This window comes from Balearica regulorum, chromosome 3 (assembly GCF_011004875.1).
Source record: "Balearica regulorum gibbericeps isolate bBalReg1 chromosome 3, bBalReg1.pri, whole genome shotgun sequence".
NCBI classification, from domain to species: Eukaryota; Metazoa; Chordata; class Aves; order Gruiformes; family Gruidae; genus Balearica; species Balearica regulorum.
In genome coordinates this window covers 1,766,540-1,779,170 of record NC_046186.1, presented here as the reverse complement: position 1 = coordinate 1,779,170, position 12,631 = coordinate 1,766,540, and the positions used below count along the sequence as shown (strand labels likewise).

At 58.8% G+C, this 12,631-nt stretch overlaps 1 protein-coding gene across 6 annotated transcripts; it reads right to left on the bottom strand.

Annotated features, from left to right (window-relative positions):
• Positions 1-4,560: 4,560 nt before the first annotated feature.
• Positions 4,561-12,245, bottom strand: STMN4 (stathmin 4). Of its 6 annotated transcripts, none has more exons than XM_075750296.1 (6): positions 11,997-12,244; positions 8,987-9,044; positions 8,460-8,555; positions 7,548-7,753; positions 7,163-7,354; positions 4,561-6,665 (listed from the first exon to the last, which is right to left on the bottom strand). In XM_075750296.1, exons 2-6 carry the CDS (start codon positions 8,997-8,999, stop codon positions 6,519-6,521), a joined length of 654 nt encoding a protein of 217 aa, XP_075606411.1. In that variant the 5' UTR covers positions 9,000-9,044; positions 11,997-12,244; the 3' UTR covers positions 4,561-6,518. The 6 variants fall into 6 exon arrangements, with proteins under 6 accessions (XP_075606411.1, XP_075606415.1, XP_075606416.1 ...); XM_075750300.1 differs by having other exon boundaries at positions 6,010-6,210; positions 7,548-7,756; positions 11,997-12,233; XM_075750301.1 differs by having other exon boundaries at positions 6,010-6,210; positions 11,997-12,232.
• Between the last annotated feature and the right edge of the window lie 386 nt (positions 12,246-12,631).

Here is a 12,631-nt window from a genome sequence, read left to right as displayed (position 1 = left end):
CCTGAACAGTTTTAATCACTCCCCTGGTTCCCCGTGGAAGCCCCAGCTAGTTATGATGCCCAATGCTCAAGCCGCACCCCTTGCTCACCATTGCCAGCTTCCCGTGAATGAATTGCTGGTACCTTGCCCAAATTTACGATTTCTGAGAAACCAGCATGAGGCTACGGACTGGAGGAAGGACATTAAACGGCAGAACTGTCCCTGCATGGTGTCAATGATGCACGAGCCAGGAAAAACTCCCAGAGTTGGCAGCAGGTTGGTGGCAGGAAGATTCGCTTCTTCGCTTGGTGTCTTGGAGGTACTTCCAGGATGCTTTGGTCTGTAATGTGTCACCTTGCAGAGACGGGTGCTTGTTCCCTCACGTACAGACCAGCAACTCAGCAACATCTGTTGTGTCTGCTCTGAAGGACACTCAGGCATCCTCTGATGTTCAGGAGGTGCAACTCATACACAGGTCTTGCTTGGGCTTGGATTTAGGGATGAGATTGTATCTGATTTTTCAAACAGGAGAGGTGGGATCAGGTGCAGAAGGTCTGTCCAGATCTCAGCCCTCAGAGTCTGGCAAGCACCATGAAATGCATTCTTGGGAAGTTTCTTGAAGGCACCAAACCTTTGTTTTGTGCTCTCCCCTTGTAAGTTCTGGCTGTGCCTGTGGGATGGTGCTTCAGGAGAGGACTCCACCACATAGGCAAGGACCTAGTCTCCATCACCTCCTCTCTGATGTCTGGTGCAGGATGCCCAGGTGCAAGGCTCTGAGCTCCAACCCCTCACCCAGGTGTGGGTGTCTTCTGCCATTTGAGACTCACGGGCTATCAGAGGCTGGCATGTGGGGCGGGAAGAGGTGACATGGGACCCACAGGACACGAGGACCTTGGGAACCAGGTGGGAAACCATCTCAAATGGCTCTGCATGGTGAGATGAAGGTATTTGGTACCCCAGCAAGGCTAAGAGCAGCCTGAATCTCATCACTGTGTGCCCCAAATCCAGCCAGAGGATGCCTGAGTTCCTCCCAGGAGGAGGGAGGAGAAGCATCGCCAGCGTCTGAAAAAGCAGCTCTGCTGCAGAAAGGAAAAGCTAAGCCTGGACTCCTGGGTGCTCACACCCCATAGCTTATAGGGGATGGGGCATGGGGATGATACCTCCCCTGCCTCTCCATCTGTATGGGGCTGATATAACCCTGCTGGCTTCCCCTGAGGAAGGTGATTTGCAGAGCATGGTCCTGGCCGAAGCGTCTGCTGGGTACCAGGCTTTGGGCAAGGCACAGCAGCGTGCAAGGAACTGCATACACCCCGTCAAACGACCCCAGACACTTGGTCCTGCGCGGGGGAAGGGAAGTGTGTCCAGGTCCTCCCCCATGACAGGCTCCCGACTGTGATCCTGGCTCCTTCTGCTCTTCCCCTTCGCACTCAAACTAACCCCTGCCTCGTTAATTTGGCTGACCCTATTACGGTGCTGTTTAAAGTGATATGGGGCAGGAAATCATATTGACAGAGCCTCATCGAGTGCAGTCACGAGGCAGACACCCCGCCGGGTCCCGTGCATGGCCACACTGACCAGACAGCCCTGCAGACCCCTGCGCACATGGACGTGCAATGCTCCTGCTGCCGAGCAGCGGCTGGCTCTGCGTGTATCTTGCTGGGGGAACAGCTACGTGACCTGACGTTTTTTTGGTTCACAGCTACTCAAGACAGAGGAAGGTCCGAGGACAGTTTCCATCTGACATGTTAGGTCAATACGAGTATTTCTGTCGCTGTGGTAATCAGGACTCAGTGTATCTACTGGAGATGGAGAATGTTTATGAGGGCCACCAGCACATGCTCCCACAGGCCTCCAGTCCCGTATCTGGGAAACGCATCGGAACTAAGATGGGAAAAAACGCAGGAAAGGGTTCCTGGAGTGGCAGTCATCAAACAAACCTTGGTGAGGGGTCCACGACCAGAGGACTGGATCTTCAAACACCTTGGGATGAGGAGAAAGAGCCAGGGAGGGAGAAGAACAGGGAAGTTAAACATTAGCTATTCTAAGACACGCCACTGAAAACACTGGAAAGGAGATTAAAACTTGGTCAGTTTAGGGAGGGGATTACCTGAAGCGGACCACTGCGTTGGGCAAAAAGTTGGATGCAGGAAGACGATCCAGCTCACCTCTCTCTTTAGCCTAAGCCATCATCATCTCTCTGCCTTGACAGCAATGGGGGAAAAATGAGTCTCTGAAGCCTTGCTGGAGCATTGACCATGCTCATTAGGACTTGGGCCATGGAGCAGGAGGATCTGAGATGCAGGTGGTTATGGGTGGAGTGGGTTTCTACTCCAAGTGCCTGGAGAGAGTCAAGAGGTTTTAGGATGTGAATCTGCATCACACTTTGCCTGCTTTTGACTCACCCTGATCTTCTTCGGACACCTTCCTCCAAACAGCCGCCACCTCCTGATGGTGTTGGTGCCATCAGCTGTGCCCCATCATCATCTTCTTACCCTGGTGCCCCAGTTTTTCCCCTGACACCCACTGGCTTGTCCGCAGGGAGAGCTTTGCTCTCCTGGCTCTGCTCCCCATTTCTCTGCTACCCTCCTCAAAGCTTATGGGTGCTCTTTAAGGCTCTTTGGAGGACGGTCTTTCAGTCTGTCCCTATTTTCTTCATCCTCAGCCCAGGCTGGGTGCCCCTTTCCGTTGTGTCATGTCTCCTGCATCCCTTCATGCCCATCAATGCACATACTGCTGTGGGCTATGGCACAGAGCCCTAGGGCAGAACAATATATTTCATTATTGTTTGTTTATTCAAAACCAATGCACCTAATGATATCTATAAAGTAGAGGTTTCCACTTTTCAGGGACAGAAATGTGTTTGGGTTAGTGCTCAGACACTGATTTAGGGTTCGATGCACTGCCTTGCTTTGCTAACCACTGTACCTCTGGAGAAGAGCCCAAGGACTGATAAAAAGCATGCTTTGCTAACGAGTAGCCTTGAAGGAGAGCTGGAAAACTGATCAAAAGGAACCATCCTGCCCCAGAAAGAGCCCAGAGCTGGGGGATGGCCAGAGAGGCCCCAAGTCAACAAGAGTCACCAGGAACCGGGGAAGGGAAAGGCGGCTGGGGGAGTGTGCGACCACCCACCCAACTAAAGGACTATGCGAATTACCCCCCACACCCTCGAGGAGCGTGTGTGCTAGTTTAAATGTGCTTGACCAATAGTAGATGATGCAGTAATTACTAACCAATTAGCGTAAATTTAGGCGGGTTTTTCTAATCCTGTAAGAAGATCAATATGTTGTAGATCCTGTGTGCAGGGTGCTAGCTTGGTGGAGTCACCACCTCGCACCCATCTCTGCGCAGACATGAAACGGATAAAATACCTCTGCTCTGTGCGTGTATTGGCGTGCTGCACACCGGGGAAATGATCTTGCTTTTGGGACAACACTAACAGACCGGTATTTTACTTGCTGCAGGTTTATCCAACTCCTACAAGTCTGCTGATGGTCAGCCTCAAGACTCCTGTTGCCATCATCTGTACTAGATGCCACCTTCTTGAGCCTGTGGTTTCTCCTCCTTTCTTGGGTTTAACAAGCTCTTCTGCTCTCCCCAGGTCCTCTCCTGCATGGCTTTTGGGGGTTGCTAACTCACATCCCAGCAGTTCCTATGACCATGGTGGACTCTGCCACCTCAGCACTGACTCCATGTCCTTTTTTGCGTGGTCCCTTTTCATATGGCCCCTTCACTGTTGCACCTGAGCATGATGGGACTCCCTGAGCACGGCTGCTGTGTTCGCAGGAAGGTCTATATCTCCTCCTGGAATTTGTTATAATGTTGGCATTGAATCCCACGCCTGTGGGACCACCAGCTCCTTGATTGAGCACCCATCTTCCAACGTTTCTCAGGTTCAGGGAGGGCCTCCTTAGCCCAGGTCGGCGAGGACCAGGTCAGGGAAGTCCTCCGTGGCTCAGGAGGAATTGGCACTTGGCCCGTCTGAGTTGCCGGTCCTAAATTTTGGTGCCATCACCTCTCTCAGGCTGTGCAAAGGTCGAGAGGAATTGGTACCGCTTGCTCCTTAGGGTTGGAGAAGAAGAAACTCCCTGGCTCCTCCCCTGGCGCTGGGGACGTGACGTTTTGCTTTAGTCTACTCCATGCATAGTCCAATGGGTCATCTCACCTTAGCGCAGACCTTTGCACATGTCCAGCTACCTCCGTGCTTCCTCACCATGCCAGCAACTCCTCTCCATCTCCCAGCACATCACTGAAATTTGGCTCCAGCTCCCTGCTCTGGGTCTGGGGCGGGAGAGCATCACCTCTGTGTGCCCCAGGGGTGCACAGGGTGAGCCCGGGGTGAACAGCGGGGTGCAAGGGGGCCGATAGCGCTGGATGGCCAAAGGAACCCAAATCTGCCGCGGTCCCACCAGGCTGGGGTTGTTTGGGGCGTTGGGCTAAAACAGCCCCGTCCCCCTGATGCATGTGCTGCCTCCCACCCTAATTTCCCCCTCCAGTCCCTTTCCCCTTCCCGGTGTAAGCGACACTGGGATGCCCCCCCCGCCAAACAAACCCCCAAACACCACACACAAGACACTGCACAGATCGTGAGAAAACAAAAGAAATGCCAAGGCAGTTTATTTACAACCGTTGTATACAAAAAAAGGACAGCTCGTGCCACAGTTAGAACAGCCCACTCCATCTCTTTTGTCCGCTGACCTCTCCCGTGCTCCCCCCCACTCCCCGGGCTGGTCCCCCCCAGGGGCTCTGGGGTCCAGGCGAGCATCTCGCAGCACAAGAAGAGACACGGTTCCCTCCAGACCCAAATCAGCGCTTGGAAAGCCTTGTCTGGCCATAGTGGAGATCAAACCCTCTGTTAGCATCAGGGTTGGAGGCTGATGAGGTGCCAGGGCATCACGGCACTGGGACCACTGCCTGCTGGTAACTGGGAGAGGAGGGGACATACCCACCCCCCTGGCAGAAAGCAGACTTTCCACCTTCTCCTGCTGGGAAGGATCTCACTGCAAGCGCTCTGCTTCGCTCACCCTCCCTGGAGGCAAAGATCACCCAGGGATTACACAGCAGCTCCCGCAAAGCACCTCCTGGGCTGGTCACAGCTTGGGATGAGTTGTTGTTGGGGTCCCAAACTGCCCTGGTGTCACCAGGAGGTGCCATCGCCATCCCCAGGAGCTCCCTATGGCCGTTGTCTTCTCCTGCTCTCCAGAGAGGCATCTCCATCCCACCTCTGGCTCTCCAGCCTGGGCTCCTCTTTCCCTCTTGTTTTTCCCCATCCCTTCCATCACAGTTTCCACAGCCCTTCCCTGTTTTCCTCTCCTGCTTATGTTCTCCATGGGGGTGATCTCCCTTTTCAAATAACCAACTCCTAGTGCTGATGGCTTTCCAGCTGCTCTACAGCAGAAAAGGGGATTTCATCCAAGAGTTCCCATAAAGTTGATTCTCAGGAGGTCCTTACAAAAAAAAAAAAAAAAAAAAAAAAGCAGCTCTTTGGGAAGTCACGGGGCTTTTCAATTTCACCCTTGAAAAGGATCATCAGCGTCTCGTACAGCCGGATAAAACCTTTGGAGCAAGTGAGCCTCACTCTCTGACCACTTCCGACGGAGGGGTCTCTTCTCCCCCTTCCCCAAAATGGTTCTGTAAGGTCTACGGGCAAATAACGCCCGCGTCAGGCAAGAGGCCCTGAGTCCAGGCAGGAAGAAGGGAGGGAGGGACACCAAGAGATGCCGCTGCTCATTGATGGGGTGGGATGGAGAAGGAAGAAGTTGGAGGGTTGCCTGCCTGCCCGCCCTGCCTGCCCAGCACCAAATTAAAGTCACACACGACGCACATTTCCCCCAAAAACTTCCCTCCCCACCCACTCCGTCCCCCACACAGCTTTTCCCCAGGGGGCCACCTCCGCTTCGTCAGCCCTCGGCTATCTCCTCCGGACCTGGTTGACGGGCAGCACGTGAGACCCACCAAGGAGGTGGGCATCCCAAAGCCGGTACCCTCCCGCCCACCCTCCCTCCTTTCTCCTCCCTCCCCACCCTCCCCGAAACGAATAGGATGGCTTCACTGGTCAACTCTTTACATTCACGAACAAAGAAAGCAGAGGAACGTCCACCCTTCCACCATCCGACCTTGCGCTGCGGCAGCCTCCGCCACCTCCCCGGAGCTGTCAGTCCAACCATCGCCTCTTTACCTGGAGGCTTCTTCCTTGAGCTCCTTGTTTTTCCTCACTTCTTCTGCGTGTTTGTCCTGTGGGAGGGGGGTAGGAGGGAAGGGGGGTGGGGGGGAACACGCATTAGGTGGATGGACTTCGGGGTCCCCACGGGCGGGCCAGCGGCTTCGGAGGGGTTCGAAGGCACGAGGGCGTTTGCGAGGTTCATCCCCGGAGGGACACCACCGATGGGTCAACAGCGTCCTCTCCTCCCCTGGGGTGTTTTAAGGGCTGTGGAGGCACCCAGGGACAGATTGTCCTTGCCCTCTAGCTAGGAGGTAGACGTCAACCAGACGGGATGGACCGGGAGCCCCAAGGAGATGGGGTTAGCTCGGATTGTCCTTCATTATCTCGTGCTCTCTGCCTCTGACCCAAGGCTAGCTGAGGCGTTTGGAGAAGGGCACTGGGCGAGCTCCTTGCAGAAGGGATGTTTTGGAGGGAGCTGGAGGTGGTGAGGGTGGGACCTTCCGTGCTGAGGTTGGGAACAGACCTGCTTCGGGGAGAGAGAAGAGGTCTGCACAGGCTGGCAGGGTGGAAGCATCTCCTAGCATGGCAGCACGGACCCCTCCAGCTCCGCCAGGGAGCTGATGGCTCCAGGGTCTCTGGGGAAGGGACCAGGGCAAGATCTGCCACCCAGGAGGTGGAAAAATTGCAAGCAGTGGGCCAAGGCCACCATGGTGGCATAAGGGGAAAGCAAAGGCTTCGCATGGCTGCAGATAAGATATGAGTCCCACCTCTCCACCCACCAACTGCTCACGGGCCTACGGACATGCCAGGTTTGGTGGGTCCCCGGGCAGGACCCCCCACCCCGGGTGGGATGTTGGTCTGGGTATTGCCGCATGATTGGAGGGGAAGGGGGCCCCCCTCTTTGGTGGTGTCCCCAGGGGGTAATGCCACCCCAAGAACCATGCAGGGTGCCCAGGTGTCCTGTGACACCCTCCTGCACCGGTGTCCCAGCACATCCCCCCTTCCTCCTCGCCAGGCTCTCACCTTCTCCTGCAAGCGCTCCAGCATGGCCGCTAAATGGGCCTCACGGTTCTCCTTGTTGGACTCCATCTTCTGTGCCAGCTTCTCTTTGGCCATTTTGATGAAGTTGTTGTTCTCCTCAATGGCCTTCTGGATGACCTCCCGCTCGTGCTCCCGCTTCTCTGCCAGATGCTTCAGCAGCTCAGCCTCCTGGTACTGTGTAGGCAAAGTGGACACGATGGCGATGTGGACGCTTGGGTCCGTTTCCTTCCTGGCCAAAACTGCCCCCTCCAAACTCAGCGACGTCCCCAAAGGTGAGCGCGCCTCGTTGAGCACCCCAAGTGCAAGGTTGTGTGTCCCCATGGCACGTCCCCATGCTGCAGTGCCATGCATGAGCTGTTGGACCTACCTTTCTCCTCTCCTCCGCTGCTTCCAGCTTCTTCTGGATCTCCTCCAGGGAGGGGTCGCGCCGCCGGGGCAGGGAGGCGTTGAACTCGGGGATGCCATCGAATGACGGGGGCTTCAGGATGACCTCGAAGGACTGCCCCGAGGTCCGCTTGTTGAGCTCGATGACTTCCATATCAGAGATGACGCACCAGGTGAGGTCCACCGTGTCTGCTGGGAGAGGGGCACAGGCTGACTGCTGGCACGGGTGCATCCCACCCCTTTGGGTAAACCATCCCAGGGTCCCACACCTGCAGCTCACCCACACGCCATCACCTTCCTCGATGTCCACTGGTTTCACCCAAATCCCTGCACCCCCAATGCACCTCTGCATGGACGCAACGTCATGGGTTGGAGTAGGGACTCCAAGACCCCCATCAAGGGGGTTGAGTTGGGAATATTCAGGCGAGCTAAGGGGCTGGACATCCCCCCCAAGGGATGGGTGAGCAAGCAGGGCAACATTCAGCCCTGCTTCAGGGAATGGGACCATGAAGCCCCTTTCTGGCTGCAGACACCCCCTCCCCAGCTAGCCAGGAGGAGCCCCCCAAGGCTGGGCATCCCCCTCCGCTGCCACTGTCACCTCTGGACCCACTGACATGAATGAGTCTGAATCACCCGGTGTCGTCTGCCTAAAAATACCGAGCCCACACCCAAAGCTTCGTGCAGCGGAGCCATGGCAGAGGGGGGCTGTGGGGCTGCCTGAGGCCCCCCGCCCCCAGCCCCAACCCAGCCCCCTGCTTCCAGCTGGTGCCAGCAAACCATGGAGACACCTCTCTCGGTTTGAGGGTGACCCCAATGTTGCTAAGGGGGTCTATGGCCCCCCACACCTCCCACCGTTGAAGCGCCCCTCGGTTGTGGGTGGGCAGCAAGCTCCTACCTTCATACGTGTACGCCGGCTTGTTCAGGGGGTCCGAGAGGAAGCAGGAGCAAAAGAGGGAGACGAGAGGCAGCTCCTTCATCTTCTCTTTGTAAGCTGGGAAGACACAGTGGGGTTGGGATCAGAGGGGTGGGGGGTTCTGCCAGGCATCCTGGGTGAGGGCTGCCACGCGCCAGGGAAGGGCTGGCACCAAATTTTGCCCAGATATTGCAAATGGGGTGATGTGGGTGGGGGGGAAGCAAGGTGTGCAAAGGGGAAACTGAGGCAAGCAGAGGTGGGGTGCTTTACTCATGCCCACATGGGTTATGTCTGTCCTGGGGTGTTAACCCCATGCACAACCCCTTGCCTGTCACCACTGGGATGCTGCGGGCAGTCCGGGGCAGAGCCATCCCCAGGGCAGTATGGATGGGGTCGCCCCTCAAACCAGGGGTGTCCCAGCACAGGGTGGGTACCAGGGTTGGGTTCATGGGGTTGGGTGACCCGTGCTGTCCCCTGTCCCCACGCACGTCCCCGTGATGTTGCCGTACCAGCCAGAGTCATGGCGTGACGATCCTTGGACGTCTGCAGCAAGAGCGTTCCTGGGGCCTGGGGGAGGAAAGAACCAGGATCAGTGTGGGGTGTCCTGGGGCTGGGGGCGTCACCCGGCCCTGCCTGCCCGTTTTGGGGTGTCCTGGGGCTGGGGGCACCACCCGGCCCTGCCTGCCCATTTCGGGGTGTCCTGGGGCTGGGGGCATCGCCCGGCCCTGCCTGCCCGTTTCGGGGTGTCCTGGGACTGGGGGCACCACCCGGCCCTGCCCGCCCCCCACGAGGCAGCTGCCCACACACGGCCTCACATGCACATTGGGGGTTTTGCAGTGGGCACACGCTGGGGGCATGGGGTGGGCACCCACTGGTGTGGTGTGACGGGCACCCACCAGGACGATGGCAGCAGCCGGGGTGGGGGGCGTTGTGCCTGGCACACACGGCCCTTCCCCGCTCTGGGCTGCCCAATGTCTGCACAGCCCACACGTGTGCACACATGTGCTGGGAGCAGCGTGTGCGCACACACACACACGCACACTCCCCCATGGGCAGGCGTGACCCCTTTGCACAGCCTCTGCTGCGACCCAAGCCCACTCCTGCTGCCACCCCCACTCGTGTCTAGAGAGCCCCAGTTCTCAGCTCGCCCCTTGCCAGGGCTGATGCACCGGGAATCTCCCCTGCATCCCGCTGGGACCCTCTCCGGGGGTCTCTATGGCTGTGGGTCATGCATGGGGGCATTCCCGGGACACCCCCCCCACCCATCCCTGGGGTGCAGAGCCCCGGGGCGAGCGTGGGACCGGGCAGAGACTCATTAAAGTGCAGAGAAGCTGGAGCTGTCCCCCTTTCCCAGGGGACACAAACGGGGTGTCGGTGGCATCAGAGGGGTTTCCCAGTGGAAATGCCCTCCCCAGCTGTGCCAAAGTGGGGGCTGAGTTCAGGTTTTGAAATTATTCAAAAATTATTTTGGAATTATTTTCCCCCTTTTGTTTCTAAGGGGGGGAGGGGAAATCCTTCTTTAAAATAGGAGACTCTTAAATCCTTGCAGCCCCCCAGGGAAGGGGCAACTACCCCCCACTGTGGGCATCCCCGTGCCGCCAGCTCCTACAGCCGCACCACACCCCGACCCAGTTCGACTTGGGGGGTGGGCGAGAAATCCCCCCCCCCATCCTCCATCCTGCTGGGATCGGACACGGGGATCACAAAATAACCCGCCTGCAGCTGCCGGCGGGGGGTACAGGGACAAAATTTTGTGTCATGCTGCCAGGAACACCGTCCTCAGAGATGCTCCTGCTTTTTCAGGTGACCCCCGGAGCCAGGGCTGGTCGGGTTTGGGGGTTACCCAGGGGTGTACCCCTACCAAGAGCTTTCCTCCTCCCCTGAGGAAGGGTTTTGCCCGAGGTGGCTGTTGCCAAGCACGGTGCCAAGGCAGGGTGGGGATGCTCCGATGGCTCGTGTGCGGACACGGGGCTGTGCCTGGAGCTCTGAGAGCCCGGCTGGAAGCTGCCGGCATGCAAGCAGGCAGCGAAAGCATTTGCCTTCCTCGTGCTTCCCCGCTCTTCGCGTTCCCACCCCAACTCCTCATTTTCCCCGGGCTTGCGGGGGGGACCTGGATGCATTTCATGCTACAGAAACGCCTCTCCAGGCGTTCATGCCCCGGCTGGAGGATAAAATGCAGAGATGGCCCATCAGACCCAAAACTGGGGAGAAGGATGGGGACCATCCCTGGGGGTGCCACCGGCTGGCGGGGAGGTGGGTGCTGGGCCGCCAGCCCCACTCCTCCTCGCTGGCTGAAGATGCTGCTCAAGGTGTTTGGAGGTTCCTCCAGGAGGAAACCCCCTCCCTTCCTTCTCTGCCTCCCAGCCCCGGTACCCCCCGAACCAGCACGCCCAGTCCGAGGGGAGCGGGGTGTGGTTGGGGCTCTGCCGCCGCTGTCACCCCTGGGCTGAAACCTCGCTCAGACCCCCAGCACGGAGACGCTGCGGGAGCGATCCCGCTCCCAGCGAGACACACGTGGCGGGGAGGGGGTCCGAGCCTGACCCCAAAGGGGTGCAACCCGGTTTCATACCCTGATCTCCACTGCAGATCCCTCGAGACGGTGGGGACCCCCCCGCCATCTCCCATCCCCTTCGCTGGAAGAAGCACCCAGCGATGGAGGGAGGGGATGGAGGAACAGAGGGGGCTCCCCGCTCCCTCCCTCGAAGCTTGCAAAGCGATGGATGCTTCCCCCCCCCACTCCGGGGGAGAGGCAGGATGGCAGCCACCTCCTCCCTTCCTCCCCCTCGCTTTTCCCCCTCCCTGGAATAAATATTTCAGCGCCTGCTGAGAGCAGGTCACCTCCGCCAGCATCCTGCCACCATCAATAATTCAGGCTGGCCCTGCCCTCCGGGGGGGGCTCCGCACCTCTGCGCCCACATTTGGAGGAGGGGCGGGGGGGGCTCCGGATGAGGTCCCCAGGATGCTGAGGATGCGGGACCCTCCCCGGGGATGCTGGGGCGAGGTGAGGCGGAGGATGCTGAACCCCATCCCCGTACCCCCCGCACCGTGGGCGTGGGTTACCCCCCGCCCCCTCGTGGCAGGGCAGGATGAGGCCCGCCGCGGTGCGGAGCTGGGGGGGGGGGGCGTGGGGAGGGTCCTGCTCCGAGCTCGGCTGTCGAGACCGGGGTGGGGAGCACAGGACCAGACCCCCGGCTAATTGCTGGTGTCCAGGCGGATGGAAAACGCCCCGCGGGGGGGTCCGTGCCCGCTCGGGTGGGGGGGGGGGGTATCACCCCAAAAGGGGTGGGGGCGCGGGGATGGGCTGGGGGCTGCCCCGGCACGGCGGGGAAGATGCTGGAGGAATGGGGAGGGGGACAAAGAGGGGTGTCGGGGTCAACAAACGACATCCAGGCACCCCCTGGAAAAATCCTCCCCCCCCCCCCTTCCTCAACCCCTCCCCAAAAACTTTTCAACCCTTCTCCTTCATAACCCCCCCCCCCCCCAAGCCAGCCAAGCCCCCCGCCCCCCCCAGGCACTCACCCCACCGCTGGAGCTGGAGCTGGAGCTGGAGCTGGAGCTGGAGCTGGAGCTGGAGCTGCTTCTCCGCGCTCGCCGGGCTCATTTAACGCGGGCGCGGGGGTCTGCGCGGAGCATCCCACCCGGGGGGCCCCCAGCGCCCCCCATGACATCACCTCCCCGGCAAGCGATTGGCGCAGCCGTGACGCCGCCGCTGATTGGTCCGGGAACTGTACGAACCGGGTACCAGCCCGGTGACATCACGCCGAGCAGCTATTTTCGGGCTGGGCCGGGCAAAAAAGAAAAAAAAAAAAAAAAAAAAAAAGGAAAAAAAAAGAGGATTAAAAAAATATCCACATTAAAAAAAAGGGAAAACAATGATAAAAGTTGGGGGGGGGGGGGGGGGGCAGGAGGGTGGATGGGAGGGTGTGAGGGGCAGAATTTGGTCCAAAAAGGGGTTTTTGGGGGGTTCTGGAGGGGGGTGATGGACTGAGAGGGCTGAGCGCGTGGTGGGAAGCAAGCTTCGGCTCTGCTGGAGCACGACAAAGCTGGAGAGTGACCAAGTGACAAAGAAGGGGACTCGGAGGGTTCAACGGGGCCCTGGTGGCACCTCCAGTGGGGCCAAACCGCCCCGCTCCCCTCCCGCCCCACACCGGCAT

Bases quoted from the DNA above. Each gene is read 5' to 3' on its own strand.
- STMN4 (XM_075750294.1), bottom strand. The intron at 7,757-8,459 runs GTAGGAGCTTGC...CCCCTCTCCCAG, and splicing joins GCCGGCGTACACGTATGAAG to CAGACACGGTGGACCTCACC. The intron at 7,355-7,547 runs GTAGGTCCAACA...TTGCCTACACAG, and splicing joins CAGCGGAGGAGAGGAGAAAG to TACCAGGAGGCTGAGCTGCT.